The sequence below is a fragment of the Cucurbita maxima genome, unplaced genomic scaffold (genome assembly GCF_002738345.1).
Source record: "Cucurbita maxima cultivar Rimu unplaced genomic scaffold, Cmax_1.0 Cma_Scf00014, whole genome shotgun sequence".
Classification (NCBI taxonomy): domain Eukaryota; kingdom Viridiplantae; phylum Streptophyta; class Magnoliopsida; order Cucurbitales; family Cucurbitaceae; genus Cucurbita; species Cucurbita maxima.
In genome coordinates this window covers 5,039,236-5,056,058 of record NW_019272030.1, presented here as the reverse complement: position 1 = coordinate 5,056,058, position 16,823 = coordinate 5,039,236, and the positions used below count along the sequence as shown (strand labels likewise).

Here is a 16,823-nt window from a genome sequence, read left to right as displayed (position 1 = left end):
TTTTTTTTTTTTTTTTTTTTTTTTTTTTTTTTTTTTTTTTTTTTTTTTGCTGGTTTTGCCTTTTGTTGTGTTTGATTCAGTCTGATTTTGACAGAGTTCAGAAGTTGATGAAGCAGTTTGCAAATTTCTATGTTGTTGTTGCCCTTCCAACCAAGGAGCAGAATGATTCATTTGTTCAATCTTACTTCAGGTAACCATAGTCTGGCACTTATGGTTCCTTGCTGTATTTTAATTTTGTTTTTTGAGAACTTACGTGCCTTTCTTTCCCTACAAATCTCGTGGAGAAATGGGATGGAAATTGGTAAGCCACCATTTGTACCAGTTCAGGATGTTGAGATGGGCTTTGAGAAGATTGTGAAGATAGCACACTCCCGTGGAGGTAATAACCATTTTTAATTTGGGCCGAATACTTTTCTTAATCATCTTCAATAATTATATCAAATTACAGCATGCAAGCAGCAAGATGTCATGTCAAAACTGAGGACTGAGGTCAGTTGGTGTAGATATATTCTACTTGAATTAGTAATGACAATTTAACCTCTAGTGGTTGTATAATGTCTTTTTTACACTGTTTTAATCACCTTCTCCCCCTTTTGGGGCTCTTGTTGAAGAGGAAGAGATCCGTGCAAGTCATGGATGCTTTTCGTAGAGTCATGTCTTCTGTACCAGGCCTTGATGATCATGATGCGAATTCGGTAAGCTTACTTGAACAAAACCAGCTCACACTCTTCATTGTGTGGCATAGTTTTCTTGTTTGTTTCATTTCTCGTTCTATGTATCTCTGATATAACCTAGAAACCATTCACTCTCGAGTTATTGACCACCAAAGTAAAGGCGATTGTTGCATGCGTCTTTCACTTGTATGTGATACTGATCTTGAGACGACTGACAAAAGAAATTTATTGATGGAAATATGTTCTCTCTAGTTGTAAGGGTTTTCTTTGAGCATTCTTATGTGGCTACTCTTCAGCTAAATCAAGCTATTGGTTCAATCGAGGCAATCGCGAAAGCATCCAAGGAGTACATTTTGGAGAACACAGATCTGTCAGTGGACAAGGCAGAGAGAATTAGGAGCTTTTTCAGGGATCCAAAGTTCTACCTCAGTCCCAAAATAAATTGATGATATTGGAAATGGAAATCTCTTGATGAATTCCTCGGAAGAGTTTCCAGGTCAGTCAAATTTTAGCATTTCTTTTGCTGCGTACCTTTGGATTCAAGTTCAGTGAAACCTGGCCTATGTTTCTGCACACACTCACACACACCCAAGGAAATGCTATGAGAATCGTATAGAAGAGTTAAGTTGGTATACATTCAACATGGTTGAAATTATTGTAAGAAAACAACATTCAACATGGGAAAATGTCAATCTCGGCATTCCTGGTTGGTCGGTGGGTCCAATTATGTGGTAATAAGACTATAATAAGCAAGTGAAATTTGAAGAGAATAGCAGTTTCCAAGCGTTTAGGGTAAATACTGATGAGTCATCTTTCAACAGCCTAGGTTACGTTTTAAACTGGGCGAGAGGGATGGAGAAAGAATCTACCACTTTGCTGTTTCCTAATATAATAATATCCGTTGCTAAGCCTGAGGATGTAGGAATAATGTCTTGTAATCAAGTTTGACTCAGTTTAAACTGTTAACCCATTCAGATTAAAATATGTAAATGCTAGCTTTTGTCAGTGCAGCCTGTTGTTTGTTTAGATCGAGTCTCCTTTGATTGCCCTAAGCCCCAAGCTACGTAATAAATATCCTCCTTCACTTATTGCAGTAACGGATATGGAGGAGTCTAGTTCACTCCACATGGGTATTTTTTTGGGGTAATAACACAACCTTTTTTTGAAAACTCATTTTGTAAATTGAAAATTACCCAAGTGAAACATATAGCTATTTATTATTTGGTCAACTCTATGTTAGTCAACTTTTATTCCTACTTTGTTCTGATGTTTATTTTTAAATAGTTCTATTTGTTCCCTCGACTTTATATAAAAATATATTCATTCTTAATTTTATAGAATGCATTTTTCCAAAAAAAAAAAAAAAAAGAAAAAACGTGAACTTAAACTGTGAACCATAGAGACAATTCACAATAATCAAAAATATTTTCTAAATAGTTGAAACACCAAAAAAAATTTACAGAAAAATCTCAGATCGGGCTAAATTTTAGTGTATTACTGTAGTTCAATTCACAAGTGATAAATTCAAATTCACCTTTAAAATGTAAGTGTGTGAAAAAAGAAAAAAAAAAAACTGTATTTTTTAAGTTGAAAGAAAAACTGTTGAACGCGCATATTAGTCCTACCTCTTTAGCTAGCTATTAAAGTTTTTCTTTTACCATGTAATACATCCAAATGGAGACATAAAAAATGACACGTCGCCGTATTTAAGCATTAAATTCAGATTAACAATAATTGATACGACATGTTAAAGTCGGCTTTGAGTTCCATTTCTAAACAAAACCAAGTCGACTAAATAGAAAAAGATAATAGAATCCGCCTTTGTAGTAGTAGTACTAATAATAATAATAATAATAATAAATCCCCATTTATGAGAATCACTAAAATCTTAAGTAAATTACCAAAGAAATTGAAATCAAAGGCTTTATTATTAAAGGTTTTAAAAAGGCAAAAAGAGAATGAAAAAAAAAAAAAAATAGGCATTTTGAACGCTTCCACCCTCCATTTTTGTTTGTGATCGTGATTCGTGATTTGTGATTCATGAAATTGAAACATTCAAAAGCTCCCTCTGATTGATAAATTGATTTTTCTCCGACGGTGTTGGCTTCTTCTTTTATCAACTTCCCCTTTGACCAGTCAATTTCTTCCTTCTTTTTATCTTCTCTTTCTCCGTTTCCATACTCTCTCTGGTTTCATTCCCATTCCATTTTTAACTATATCTTCTAATGTCTGATTTGCAGGAATTCTTATGGGGATTTTCCATTTTTTCTCTGCTTTTTTGTTCTCTACGGGGCTTGACCAAAGCCCTTCCAATGACACTCTCTCTCTATTCTCCTTCTTCCCCTGTATTTCCTCCTCCTACCTCGTGGGTTAGGCATATTCTACTCGGAACTAAGGCAACATCGCCGCTGCCAGACGATTCCTCTGCAGTTCTCGATGCCCAAGAAAATACTCTGCTGCCGCCCAACCAGACGTCTCAGAACCGGGTTGATGACAAACCACAGGAGAAGAAGAGCCTTCGTGACGAGGAGTTCAAGGAAGGCTCGGATTCTTCAACAATGGCAAAGGGCTCTGGGGCTCCTAACAAGTTGAGGAAGAGACCTGGAAGGCTGGTGGTGCCGGAATATTGTCCTGGATTGGAATTTACGAAACTGAGGAAGAAAATGGAGAATCAGGAATTCCAAGTCCAAGGGAGGGATTACTGTTTGGCAACCAAGAAAGGAAGGCGAGAAACGTTGGAAGATGCCTACATAGTTTTGCTTGATGTGTTCGGAGATTCCAAACAGGTAAATTTTTTGCAATATTTCTTCCGTGTTCTGATTCTTACCCGATCGAATTGAAATTTCGTCATCGGTTCTGTTTGGAGAGGCTGATCATGTACATCAATATAATTCGAAATGAAAAGCAGGCTTTCTTCGCTGTAGTGGACGGCCATGGCGGTCGCGATGCAGCCGACTACGTGGTCGAAAATTTAGGGAAGAACATCATAAACGCTCTTGAAAAAATTGCTGAGGACGAAGAAAACGCAATCGAATTGGCGATTCGTAGAGGCCACGGACGCACAGACGAAGAGTTTCTTAGTCAGGTCAGGTAACAAATTGATTAATCTTTCACACAAGTTTGTAGGGCAACCGAAAATTCGATTAAAACAATTGGCGTACCCCCCGGTTCATCGCAGGGCGTTGGGAGTGGAGCCTGTGCGGCGAGCGTGCTGGTGAAGGACGGCGAGCTTCATGTGGCCAACGTCGGAGATTGTCGAGTGGTATTGAGCAGAAACGGCGTAGCGACGGCATTGACGAAGCAACACCGTGTGTGTCGAGAAGACGAGCGCCTCCGGATTGAGAAGTCGGTGAGTGAAAGGAAATGAATAAGTCCATGTCCATGTCCATGTCCATGTCCATTCCAATTCCAATTCCAATTCCAATTCCAATTGAAGTTGAATTGATTTGCAGGGGGGATTTGTGGAGTGCAAAAACGGAGTGTGGAGAGTTCAGGGTTCGCTGGCGGTGTCGAGGGCCATAGGAGACGTGCATTTGAAAGAATGGGTGATTTCAGAGCCTGAAATCCGCCGTCTGCCTCTAACTCCTGATTGCGAGTTCTTGATAATGGCGTCTGATGGACTGTGGGATAAGGTACTTCCAATTCACACACGCCATCTTCAATTCCAAGTTCAAACCCAACATTATTCGTTTGCTTAGTCAAGAAGAAACAAAAGCATGCATAATAATAACAATAATTCCTCTCATGCTCGCTCCCCTGTTCAAACCTTTTACCAAGCTAAAATAATATATATATTTTTTTTTTTTTTGCCGTTTCGTATGGGACAATTTCTTTTTTTAATTTTTTAATTTTCTTCCTATCGTAGAATTGGTTTTGAATTGGATTATTATGTTAAAGAGTATAATAATAACGAAAAAAAAAAAAAACACAGGTAAAAGATCAGGAGGCAGTGGATGAAGTGATGAGGGAAATGGGAAGGAAGGATAGTGAAGGCATGAAGGCATGCAAAAGGCTGATGGAAATGTCATTCAGAAGGGGGAACATGGACGATGTTACAGTGATGGTGGTTCATCTACAGCACTTCATCATTTCCAGTATCTAATACTATACAGTAAGTATATATATAAAAGCAAGCAATGTTTTAATGTTTTATTATAATTATTACTATTGTTATTGCATTGCACTTCACAGTTCAAGAAGCCTAAGCTTAAGCCAACAACATAAAGCTAGTAGTAGGGGGGGCATCTCCTTTTCTTCTTCTGCAATCACCATTCATTCTTTTTCGAATTAGAGCTTAAGTTTCATTTCTGTCTACAATTTTGTAGCAACATCACAACACAACACCACCACACATTACCCTTTTCCTTTTCCTTTACCTTTTCCTTTTCCTTTTTGCTCGACTGTACATAACAATACTCGATGATGCTACCATTGCCAGTTCCAAATGGGTGTGTTCTTATCTTCTTCTTCTTCTTCTTTTTTTTTTTTTTTTCTTCTTTTGTACATTTTCAAACTATATTTATATATTTATTTTTTTATTTATTTATATGTATGTATGTGTATATATATATATATATATTCTTAAGTATAGCATTACCATGATTATACTTATTGCCTCTTATATTTTGTTGTATACGAAAGAGAATAAGAATAATTTGAATCAATTTAGTTTTCGATAAGCTCGAGTTGGTTGGTGGTGTTGTAGTTAACTCAAACAAACATAGCATACATAGGTTAGTGGATAAGATATCAGTCATTATTTCAACTAAAATCGATTATTTGGCCTCGATGTGATTTGGTGGACAAAGTGCATTAGAAATACGGGTTTTGAATGGGCCCAAAACAGCAGGTAACAACAAGAGGAGGCCCAATTGTAGCCCAGTCCCAAAAAACTAAAAATGTAATACAAAATTAGAAACTCCAACTCTTCCACCATAAATAAATAAATATATAATGCTGTCATAAACTTGGAACTCAGTCAATTCAATTGAGTTTCGCAAATCTATGGCTAGCAGGTCAAGTCAACAAAGGAGAATAAATGTGTTGTGATACGCTGGAAGGACAAAATAAAACAGAAGGAAAGATGGTATATGTATTTATAAAAAAAAAAAAAAAAATGAAAAAATGAAAAAAATGAAAAAAAGAAAAGAGAAGAGGTCAACTTGGGTTAACTTGAACAACTTTCCATCTCAACTTTTGCCAGAGAAGTGTTCAAAATCTTTGGTGATTTCTTTCCAATAAAACAAAGTCTAGTCTACATTTTTAAACCTTAATCAGACATTGGTTGAGGTTATTACGATAATTTTACATATAAACAAAGGATCCATTTGAAGATTCCAGTATTTATTATTATTACTTCCAATTGTATGGTTATAAATAGGAATGGAATATGAAATTACGAATCGTATCCGTATTGGTCCGGTTTAATGGTTGCGTTTTCTTTCTTCACTCCTCCGGTACCCTCCATCGCCTCCAGAACCCTAAAATAACCGTCGCCAACCTCCACTCCTGAACCTTCCTCCCACCCCCACTTCACTTCCCTCCCAGCTCTTTTTCTCAATGGCACACCCTGCTGCTGAGCTCTCCGTGATCACGCTTGGAGGAAAGGGTTCATCGCTTGCATCTACCTCCGTCTACGCCATTGCTCATGGCTTCTCTCTGGTTCGGATCGACTCGTCCTCCCTCGAGAGGCTTGCTTCTTCGTCCAACAATCCAAATGCTGCATCCATCAAGCACCACCTCTTCGTTCCCGATTATCTAACTCGCGAAGAAGCCAGGGCGTCCCTTGTTGTCCTCCTGAACAAGCTCATCATTTCTCCTTCTTCCGGGATTCGATCGGTAATTCCTATTCTAATTGCGGAGACCCTCAATTCAAATCCAGAAACTTTACAATTTGAACCGCTTGACGTGACCCCCGAGGAGTTATCCGTGTTCGAGCAATCATGCTATGTTTTGAGTGGAATTTGCGCGTTGCTGGACCATCAATCAGCAGCACTATCTTCCATTGCTGATGCTGTGGCTAGCATATCTTGCGAGGCGTCTAGAGCAGACGTGTCTGCGTTCAGCTTGATGGACTCGGGTGATGGGTTCGCTTCGAAGGAGGAGGTAGGAATCGCCAATGATATGAAGGTATTTCTAAATGGCTCTAAATTGGTGGGTAAGATCGAGAGTGGAGCCATCTCCAAGATTCCAAAAACTCACGGATGCTTGAGAGAGCAGGCGAAGTTGGTGCACTCGAAAATGCGGGTTGAGTTGAATTCTAGTGTCAAAATTGGGAAAGGAGGGGGGTCCTTGAGTTCCGGGACAGAGGATGCCGTTCGGACCGTATTGTTGTCATTTGCAGCCATGCTGTGGGACTTGGGAAAATGTAGTCTGGACAGAGTAAAGTTGATTTTGGGTTCAAATGGCGATGAGAATATGAAGGCGAGTCTGGCGGGTTTGCTTGATAGGGAATGTCCTAGTAACGAGAGTCTCAAAAGGGAATATAAGTTGGTCTCCGAATTGGGTTTGGATGAAAAGTACATTGAGTTTGTCCATACTGTGAACGTGTTGTTCGCTACTGTATGGAAAATCGTCGCTTGGGAGGCCATAGCAGCCTTCATGACGATTGAGGGTGGTGAGTTGATAGGGAAGGGTCAAGATGTTGACATAAATGGAGCTAACGAGAAGGTGGTAAAAAAGAATGAGAAGAAGAAGAAAGCAGTGTTGGGTAAAGGGAGTAGCGTGGTTGTTCAATTGATTAAGGATAAATTGCAGGGTAAAGGTGGGGGTCTGGGGTCATTGGAGAACTTGGTAAAAGCTATCTTATCCTTTTTGGATCCGAAGGCTTCCGGGTTTGATAATTTATTGAAGAAAATCAAAGAGATAGTTGAAAGCAACGCAAGTAGGAGGCTACCGAAGCTTCCCAAGGTAATGACATATTTCAGAATTTCACCTAAATTCCTCTTGTTTTTGTCAGGGAAGTGGACTCTCATTAGAATAATATTAGTACTGCTATCTTTTTATTTGATTTAGTATTCTTAGTCATTTAGAGTAAGGTATTTGTTAGTTTAACTCAACTGCTTGATCTTCATATCAGGGCACTCGGGATTTTGCCAAAGAACAAATGGCAATTAGAAAGAAAGCATTTTCAATTATTGAGGGAGTTTTTGAGCGGCATGGCGCCACAGCCTTGGATACTCCAGCTTTTGAGTTGAGAGAAACTCTCATGGGAAAATATGGAGAAGATTCCAAGCTGGTTTATGATCTGGCTGATCAGGTTATAATAGATGTTATTGCTTGTGTTAACGGAACCACCATTATCTTTCTTTTCAAGTTTTTTTAGATATAATTGTTGGGATATATATCTGAAATTATTTCCCCCATGCATCTATTCATACTAAATTAAATAATTACATGATTACTGATTATTCACTGAACTAGTTTGATCTGTCGCTGAGCATAATGATTACTTGACTGTTAAAAATATTGGAACTTTAGTTTTCTAATAGTTCTTGTATCCGTTGCCTTACTAATGCCATTTACATTCAATCCTCATGTCAAGTTTCTCAAACTTTTTTGGGTATTACTTAATAGAATTCATTTTATTAGTTTCTTATTGGATTAATGCTTCTCCGTTTAATCTTTGGCTGCCTTGCTTTTCCTATTCTATCTAGTTTTATAGTTTCTAAGTAATAATTATGTCATTTTAAATCTGCCGAACACTGGATGGTTTTATGTGACAGTGCAATAACTTCTTGTCGTTATTTTTTTGTTCTCCATCATTTTAATTTATTTTCCAATCTGTTTACAGGGAGGGGAGCTCTGTTCGCTTAGATACGACTTGACTGTTCCGTTTGCTAGGTATGTTGCCATGAATGGTATAACATCATTCAAAAGGTATCAAATAGCAAAAGTTTACAGAAGAGACAACCCATCTAAGGGAAGATTCCGTGAGTTTTATCAGTGTGATTTTGATATTGCTGGTCAGTATGAAAAGATGGGGCCTGATTTTGAAGTTATTAAGATACTAACCGAGCTACTTGATGAACTGAACATCGGACAGTACGAGGTAACCTTTTTGACTAATTGTTCTGCAGAAAAGGACTAGCTGTTCTAAATAATTATGATGAATCAGCAAGTATAGCACAAAACATCAAGCAAATATATTATAAGCACATTCACCCTTATTATCATATGCCTAGAAGAGTGGATTGGATTCCTGATTTTCTATAACACCGAGTTGCCTCAGTCTATTCATATTGTTACTGCCATTGATTTTTTACTCCACTTTGTGGCTAAATCTTTAACCTAATCTATTTTGTACATATTCTCTTCTGCAGATAAAATTGAATCACCGTAGGCTATTGGATGGAATGTTAGAAATTTGTGGAGTGCCATCTGATAAGTTCAGAACCATATGTTCGAGTATTGACAAATTGGACAAGCAATCTTTTGATCAGATAAAAAGAGAAATGGTAATTAAATTTACTAATGATCACTATTTTATTATTAATTGAGGATGCCTGCTTATTCTGCTTCCTCCCTTAATATCTTTTAGTTATCTGGTCTAATTTAATGCTGAATACAGATTACGTAAGTCAATTTTACAATTAGGTCGTCTAACACATTTTTGCATAATTGCATTTCTCACTTCAGTCAAAACTCTTTTTCTCTTTAGTTATTTTTTTTCAAATCAAGGTGAACTCTAATCTGTTTTTTTTTTTTTTTTTTTTTTTTTTTTTTTTTTTTTCCTCCTAGTTCTGCATTTTACCATATTAGCCATAACAAGAATGGATTTATTATACTTATTATAAAATAACGTTTACTTGTTAGGTGGAGGAAAAGGGGTTGACCGTGGAGATAGCTGAAAGAATTGGTGATTTTGTGAAGGAAAGGGGACATCCATTGGAGTTATTATCTAAGCTGAAACAGGAGCAGAGCCCGCTACTACAAAATAAAGGATCTTCGGATGCATTGAATGAACTAGAGATTTTATTTAGTGCTCTTGAAAAGTCGAATTGTGTTGACAAAGTGGTATTTGACTTGAGTCTTGCCAGGGGACTTGATTACTACACTGGAGTAATTTATGAAGCTGTTTTTAAAGGTGGTACCCAGGTAAATTTCTATATGTCATCATCCTGTCTGTTGGCACCTTTCTTGTTTTTGACTTGTTACGCATATGCCATTATTTGATACGAGTTCCAACTCTGCTTCAATTGCTAGAGAATTTTCCTTGATAATTCAACTGACAGTGATTGGGAGGATTTTGTTGTGTTAGAGCAATCAAAAGAATTCAAAATTCTGTCGGAAATTATTTTTGCTCTCGAAGATCATTTCTCCTTAGTGATATTACCTGTAACGATGTGCGAAGCTACCATCATGTTATGTTGCTGCCTCCTAATACATATTTGATTTGGACGGTGGATGTAAATAACAAATCATTTATGTTTCTCAGATTGGTTCTATTGCTGCTGGTGGACGCTACGACAACCTTATTGGAATGTTTGGTTCCAAGCAGGTCCCAGCAGTTGGTGTCAGTCTTGGTATTGAGCGAGTTTTTGTTATTATGGAACAACTTTTGAAAGATCAAAACCAGGTAATAACTTCGGTAACCATTTGATTTTTTGAAAAAAAAATTAGGAACTAGTTTTAGTTGTCAAAATATTGCATGGATTCATTTAATTCAATTGTCGGGGAGTTGCAGACTACTCGGGCCACTAAGACGGAAGTGTTAGTGAGCATACTGGGGGATGATTTGACACAAGCAGCGGAGCTTGCAAGTGAGATATGGAGTGCGAAGGTGCATGCGGAATTCCTGGTGAATAAAAGAGTGATGAAACATATTGATCGTGCCAAGGAGGCAAGAATCCCTTGGATAGTATTTCTTGGGGAACGCGAAGCGAGCGAGGGGATTGTGAAGTTGAAAAACGTGGAAACCTTCGAAGAAGTAACAGTTTCCAGAAGCAACATCATTGATGAACTCAAGAAACGCTTGGCCCCTTGATTGATTGATTGCTGTTATAACTCACTAGTTGGGAAGAACTACTACTCTTTTACACATCCATATTTTTTTGTATACTCATGAATATAGAACGCAGCCTTGGTTGGTATCTATCTATATTCATGGCTCACATTTGGGCTGTGTTTGACAACCCAATCCATTTTTGTTGTAAACTTGGTGGGTGAGTTTTTTCTCTTTCTCGACGATGAGACGGGTGGCTGTAGTGAGAGATTCTTTGTGTTATTTGTTGATGCTTTGCCTGAAACAAAGCTTGTGATTGCTGCTGCTGCTGCTGCTATTTGTCTGTCTTCTTATCTCTTCAGGAGCGACAACACCTTGAGAAGGTAGCAGGTTAGAGTCTTTAATTATGTTTTAAATTTTCATCTCTTATTATTATATTTATTATTATTATTATTATTATGAAATATAAAATAATTACATTTGACTTTTATTCACGGCCATAAATAGAATACATAACTGGTTCCATTCCAGGTGACTTTTTATTTTATTTTATTTTTAAATTAAAATATGAATTTGGGAATTTTGGAACTGATTATTTTAATTATAGTAAATAAAAGTATTCTTATGTAGATTTGGATGGACACCGATAATCTTGTTTCCATTATAAGGTAGATGCATATTTGAAGAAGAAACGTGGGTCATCAATTTCTAATCTTTTACTAGGGAACATTAATGGTATGTGTATGTGTTGGAATTCTCATTTATTTTGTCTCTATTTTTATTTTTCTATTTTTTTTATAATATCTTTTAGAATGCTATAAAAGCACTCATTTACCGTCCTTTGTAATTGTATTCAACCAACTTCTCTCCTCTTCTCTTCTCTTCTCTTCTCTTCTCTTCTCTTCTCTTCTCTTCAATATCCTTGTGAGATTTTGAGATTTTGAGATTATATCAACTCTTCGAGGCCAAGACGAAGGGTATAAAGGTAATTCTATATACATTCATCTATTTGAAGCCAGTTTAAATATACATAGTTCCTTGAGTGTATCTAAAATGGTTGACACGATTTTCTCAATTGTTTTGAATATTATTGGGTGTATCTAAAGAGCAAAAGAAATTAAAAGCGAATATAACAAAGAAATACTTAATATCCAATGGTTCTCATTCTAGATTTAGAAGATGTTTGTTTGTCAACCAAACGGAGAAAGAAGATGTTAAATTTCAAAGCTTTGGAGGTGGAGGAGAGAATTGATGGCGGGGAAGATGGAGGATTCAAATACGTTATTGGCACCTCAGATTTGGTTGTAAATGTCAGAGTTTCAGATTTTATATTTTTTAATAAACAAAGAAGGAAAATATATAATATAGTATATAGTGCGTAGTGGCATTACATGGGGCGCTATTAATTAACAGTTTTTTTTTTTAGATATCAAAATGGACATTCCAATCTACTTTTTGTTCTTAGTTTTTGAAGTTAGCGAGAGGCGAAAGTTGAACAGTGGAAATGCAATTTGAGAGCGAGAGTTGGATTTGAAATCGAGGAAAGAAGATGGAACCGTTTCCAAATGAAAACGAAATTCAAGTTTTCGATCATCAAACGCCTTGTCGACGCGCTCTATACGTTAATCTTCACCTTTAACCATGTATGATTTTACTTCTCTTGTTTTCAATTCGATTCTCCTTCCTTCAACTTCACACCTCATTCTCTCAATTTCTTCTTTCTCTTCTTTGGCTCATTCTCATTTCCTCATTTCCGCATTCCCGATGCCGATCGCAATTCAAGGTTTGCATGCGATTTCTCTCACTTCTCCCATGTACGTTTTTATTAATTGATCCATTTTCCCCTTCCGTTTTGTTCTTAATCAATCTGTGATCTGCTCCTAATTATCTGCGACGTGATATGATGAAATGAAGCGTTGTCTGCTAATTCAATTGGTTTACCGACACCATCAAAACCAGGTTGTGATCAACTGGAAGGTCTTATAATTGATCTCGCTCCTTAACTTTCGAAATCCACAAATCCACTTAGATGTGGCCACGACACCGTCCGGTTTTGGTGGGACGGTGTTTCTTTTGTATAAAAAGGTGCTGTTTGATTAGTTCCCAAGATCTCAATTTATTTTATCCAGAACTTATCATTTTCAGAAAACGGAGTGGGTTTGGAGATGGATCATCTTTAAGAAACAAGTACATGTCAGATTTCCTATACGAATTTTACAGGAAGCTTCATTACTTGACGGTGAAGGGATTTTTTTATTATTATTTATAAATATTTCGTTGTTCTTTACATTTACTTTGGAACTCAAAATTTGTTATCGACGTTGCTGCTGAAGTTTTGAAAACTGGCTGTGAATGATCTGTTATATTTCTGATGAACCTTGGAGCGCCGAACATTATTTAAGAATCCTGATTCTCTAGAATACAATCTGCTTATGTTTCATTTCTTCTCAAGTATGAATTTACGGAGCTGTTACAAAAGCTACCGCTTCCTTTATTTAAGGGGTGGCTTGAAACAGACACAACATCCTGCTATAACATGCTTGGGTTGAATATTCATTCATAAGTAATCTTCTACTTTTTGTCACATCTGGAAAGTTCTATATCGTCGGTCATATCTTTGGAAAGTGAGAATCAATGTGAACTCATGATTTATTTGGTGCAGCATCCCTTCTTGTCCATAGGCAGTGGACGATTTGTGGCCTGATTTGATGTGAGATGCAGCGGTCACGTAGAGCTCTTCTGCAGAGAAGAGCTTTGGAGAAAACTACCGGTGGGAGGAATGGCTTGTATATCTTCTCTCTGTCTTTACTTTTTGTTTTGTGGGGGCTTTTCTTCCTCCTTAGCCTATGGATCAGACAAGGCAACAGCCGTAGAGGTCAGCATCTAACTGAATTTTCTGTATCCCTCTTTTTTTTTTTTTTACAATGATCTGAGAATCTACTTTGGGATTCACTGTTATACAACACTTTCATCTCATATTTTGGACGTAACGTATGTTTTCTTTATATTTGAGATGTCAGTCACCATTAGGTTTTTCAGTTCGATTGCAAATTGTGTTGCGCAAGATTCAGAAATTGAGTATATTAGACATGAAACATTTATTTCATAGTGATTTTGAATCGGATGGCTTCCCCTTGATTTTTTCCTATTGAATGTGAGTCTGCTCTATATGAGTCGTCCATCAATGTTTGGGTTTCTCCTTAGGGGCCAGTATGCTTGTTTATTTTGAAATTGACTTTGCTTTTCTCCTCTAGTCTTTAACTTAGAAGTTCGGGTTTCAAGTATTTGATAGTTTGCAGAGATTTCAATCTAGGCTGGATCTTTTAATTTCCAATTATTTTTTATACTTTCTAGAAGACATGGATCTAATTGTTCTGCTAAACAACAGTAAAGGGTATACCTGAATTAACTGATCCTATGTACATTTGTATTGTTTTCTTTATTTAACAACACGGTCATGTAATTAAATACCAACTTATGCTCGACTTTAATGTTATTTAGATGGCTGCACCGATCTACCAGATAGCATATCAACTTGGAATAAATCCACGAGTGGAAGCTACAAGCATTCTGAAATTATTACTGAAAGCCGTCAGAATAAAAATTGTTCAGTTGCTCTTTTAAAGGATCGGTTCATCGACAGTGCAGAATCTATAGCCTTTGACGATGATATCGTTGCTCGTGAAGAAAATGTAAATCATGACAATTTTGATGAGGATGTACATTTGCTTGCTTTTGGAGAGAAGCCTGATGAGAAGAAAAATGGTTTAGGAAGGAATTTTCAAACTGACTCTCTGAAGGCTGATCGACTGTCTCATGTTTTACCCCTTGGTCTCGAAGTATTCAAAAGCAGAGCATTTATCTCAGAAACCAAAACCAGACCTGGTCAAGTGGAAAGTGCTATACATAGGTTGGAGCCTAGCGGTGCAGAATACAATTATGCAGCAGCTTCAAAGGGGTCGAAGGTATTGGGATTTAACAAGGAAGCCAAGGGAGCCTCAAATATACTAGGAAGGGACACAGATAAGTACCTCAGAAATCCATGTTCTGCTGAGGAAAAATTTGTTACTATGGAACTCTCTGAAGAAACGTTGGTGCGTACAATTAAAATTGCTAATTTTGAGCACCATTCTTCCAATTTGAAGGAATTTGAGCTTCTTGGAAGTTCGGTTTATCCTACAGATGTATGGGTAAAGCTTGGAAACTTTACTGCTGCAAATGCGAAGCACGCTCAAAGGTTTGTCTTAGAGGAGCCGAAATGGGCGAGATACCTGAAGTTGAGGCTTTTAAGTCATCACGGTTCAGAATTCTACTGCACACTGAGTGTTTTTGAAGTTTATGGACTGGATGCTGTCGAGGAAATGCTGGAGGATTTGGTTTCGGTTCATGATAATACTTTCATATCAACAGGACTTTCTGCTTATGATGAACCGACGGCGAAGGACAACGACGAACATCATAACTACGACGGAGAAATATCCCCTTTAAGGAATGACGGTGATATTGTAAAGGATTTTGTTAAACATGATTTACCCGATAGGTTTCAAGAACTGCGGCATTATCAAGCAGGCAGGATGCCTGGGGACACTGTTCTCAAGATACTGATGCAGAAAGTTCGCTCATCTGAGTTAAGCTTGTCTATCTTGGAGCGGTATTTGGAAGAACTAAATTTCAAATATGGAAATATTTTCAGACAGTTCAATGATGAGACCAGAGAGAACGAGCTATTCCTACAGAAGAGCCGAGAAGACATAAGGAATCTCCTCAGAATCCAGGAGAGCGCTGTATGTTAAATTCTTACCTCCATATAATTCTGAGTTATATTGTTCAAGCTTAATCTCCATAACCTTTCCGTATAATCTAATCCTACTGTCAAATGTGTTCTTTGCAGGGTAGAGATGTTAGGGATCTCATTTCTTGGAGGTCCTTTATTTCTCTGCAGTTGGATAGCCTTCTCAGAGACAATGCAATCCTCAGGTCAACTCCTTTCTTCACACTCGCACACATTTTATTATTAGTACTAAGTAATCGGGTAGGACTTTTTAAGAAAAGAAAATTAGGGAAAGTTTTCAATTTTCACACCTCCCGTACCCTCCTCAATTTTCTATCTTAAACTTTCAATTTCAACATTTTGGAACCTAGACTTCAATTAGTTTTGTAATTTCTACTTAATGTTCAATTTTTGTTAGCTCACCTACAAATTTTAACCAAAAAAAAAAAAAAAAAAACCTGCAAAAATCATCCGTAGACTTGCTCATTTTAATAAAACCAAGTTTTGCACAAATTTTAGTGATTAATGTACAAATTAACCACTAAACTTCACATTTCTGAGAAGAAACATTTGTATTCTCAATCAAATTTTAATAAACTATTTTTCTCAAACTACTTTTTTAGTTTTCAAAGCTTTGTTTGGTTTTTGAAAACATAGTTGAAAGTGGATAGCTTATGCATAGAAGTATATAAGCTTAATTTTTTAAAATCTAAAGGTTACCTATTATTAGTGTGTAGTATGTTGCAATGCTATAAATGGTGTGAATATGATTATAGACTTAATGATTTTTTCTTGTTTCTAGATCTGAGATTGAGAAGGTTGAGGAGAAACAGATTTCTCTGGAGAATCAAAGCGCTGCCGTGGTTTTTGTATGTATGATTTTTTTATTATTTACTCTGACGAGGCTGTTCTTAGATATGGTGGTTAGTGTTTATACAGGAACAAGTATGGAAAGGAACAGCAAATCTGGTAAATTTCGTATGAATACTTCCTGGATTCTCTTGCTGCTAAGCTGTAGCTTCTTCATTTTCATACTTTTCTAAGAAATGTATCCACACTTTCACATTTTCCCCGGTGAAGGTTAAAAAAAAAAAAAAAAATCATTCAGCACACTACGCTTTTGCAAACTCTGCTGTTTATTACTTCTCTTCACTTAACACCAGATCTGCTTAGCCAGGTTAATTCTATTTAAATGCCAAAATTGTTCATAAAATAATTGAAACAGATTGCAAACCATACTTAAATGACCTCTGTTATTATCAATCAAGATAGTATAATAGCTATAACCTCGAATTCATGCAAAATAAGAAACATGAGATTTGTAATGTGCCCGACCTTTCTGCCTCTTTGTTCATCTGGGAGTGATAATTCAAAATTAGTGAGCTGATAAAAACATTTGCTGTTGCTCTTTATGGAATTAGGTACCAAACATGCA

At 36.9% G+C, this 16,823-nt stretch overlaps 4 protein-coding genes across 18 annotated transcripts in view; all 4 read left to right on the top strand.

The window, feature by feature from the left end:
• Positions 1–3,009, top strand: part of LOC111489015 (protein PARTING DANCERS) — a 4,611-nt gene extending 1,602 nt beyond the window's left edge. The window contains exons 4-9 of one of the 3 annotated variants that reach the window (XR_002719314.1): positions 95–190; positions 285–379; positions 449–489; positions 612–695; positions 971–1,170; positions 2,915–3,009. Coding sequence is in view for 1 of the 3 variants with exons in the window: in XM_023137012.1 (XP_022992780.1) it covers positions 95–190; positions 285–379; positions 449–489; positions 612–695; positions 971–1,120 (466 nt within the window). In the remaining 2 variants the exon portion in view is untranslated. Of the gene's footprint in view, positions 1–94; positions 191–284; positions 380–448; positions 490–611; positions 696–970; positions 1,680–2,914 lie in introns of those variants that run through there. The other 2 variants (XR_002719313.1, XM_023137012.1) reach the window with 2 other exon arrangements.
• LOC111489014 (probable protein phosphatase 2C 2) lies at positions 2,681–5,135 on the top strand. 2 transcript variants are annotated; one of them, XM_023137010.1, is made up of 6 exons: positions 2,681–3,460; positions 3,583–3,759; positions 3,853–4,023; positions 4,127–4,306; positions 4,606–4,785; positions 4,866–5,135. In XM_023137010.1, exons 1-5 carry the CDS (start codon positions 2,900–2,902, stop codon positions 4,774–4,776), a joined length of 1,260 nt encoding a protein of 419 aa, XP_022992778.1. In that variant the 5' UTR covers positions 2,681–2,899; the 3' UTR covers positions 4,777–4,785; positions 4,866–5,135. The 2 variants fall into 2 exon arrangements, with proteins under 2 accessions (XP_022992778.1, XP_022992777.1); XM_023137009.1 differs by having other exon boundaries at positions 4,606–5,135.
• Positions 5,136–6,081: 946 nt separating this feature from the next.
• LOC111489180 (histidine--tRNA ligase, cytoplasmic-like) lies at positions 6,082–10,954 on the top strand. The gene is made up of 7 exons (XM_023137278.1): positions 6,082–7,583; positions 7,753–7,932; positions 8,467–8,724; positions 8,996–9,130; positions 9,489–9,770; positions 10,111–10,251; positions 10,360–10,954. Exons 1-7 carry the CDS (start codon positions 6,234–6,236, stop codon positions 10,657–10,659), a joined length of 2,646 nt encoding a protein of 881 aa, XP_022993046.1. The 5' UTR covers positions 6,082–6,233; the 3' UTR covers positions 10,660–10,954.
• A 628-nt stretch (positions 10,955–11,582) lies between these two features.
• Positions 11,583–16,515, top strand: LOC111489809 (SUN domain-containing protein 4-like). Of its 12 annotated transcripts, none has more exons than XM_023138190.1 (6): positions 11,913–11,927; positions 12,092–12,856; positions 13,280–13,492; positions 14,119–15,401; positions 15,509–15,594; positions 16,191–16,515. In XM_023138190.1, the coding sequence occupies exons 3-6, from the start codon at positions 13,333–13,335 to the stop codon at positions 16,429–16,431; spliced, it is 1,770 nt and encodes a 589-aa protein (XP_022993958.1). In that variant the 5' UTR covers positions 11,913–11,927; positions 12,092–12,856; positions 13,280–13,332; the 3' UTR covers positions 16,432–16,515. The 12 variants fall into 12 exon arrangements, with proteins under 12 accessions (XP_022993970.1, XP_022993958.1, XP_022993960.1 ...); XM_023138192.1 differs by lacking the exon at positions 11,913–11,927 and having other exon boundaries at positions 12,034–12,260; positions 12,401–12,856; XM_023138198.1 differs by lacking the exon at positions 11,913–11,927 and having other exon boundaries at positions 12,034–12,400; positions 12,763–12,856.
• The last annotated feature ends 308 nt before the right edge of the window (positions 16,516–16,823 follow it).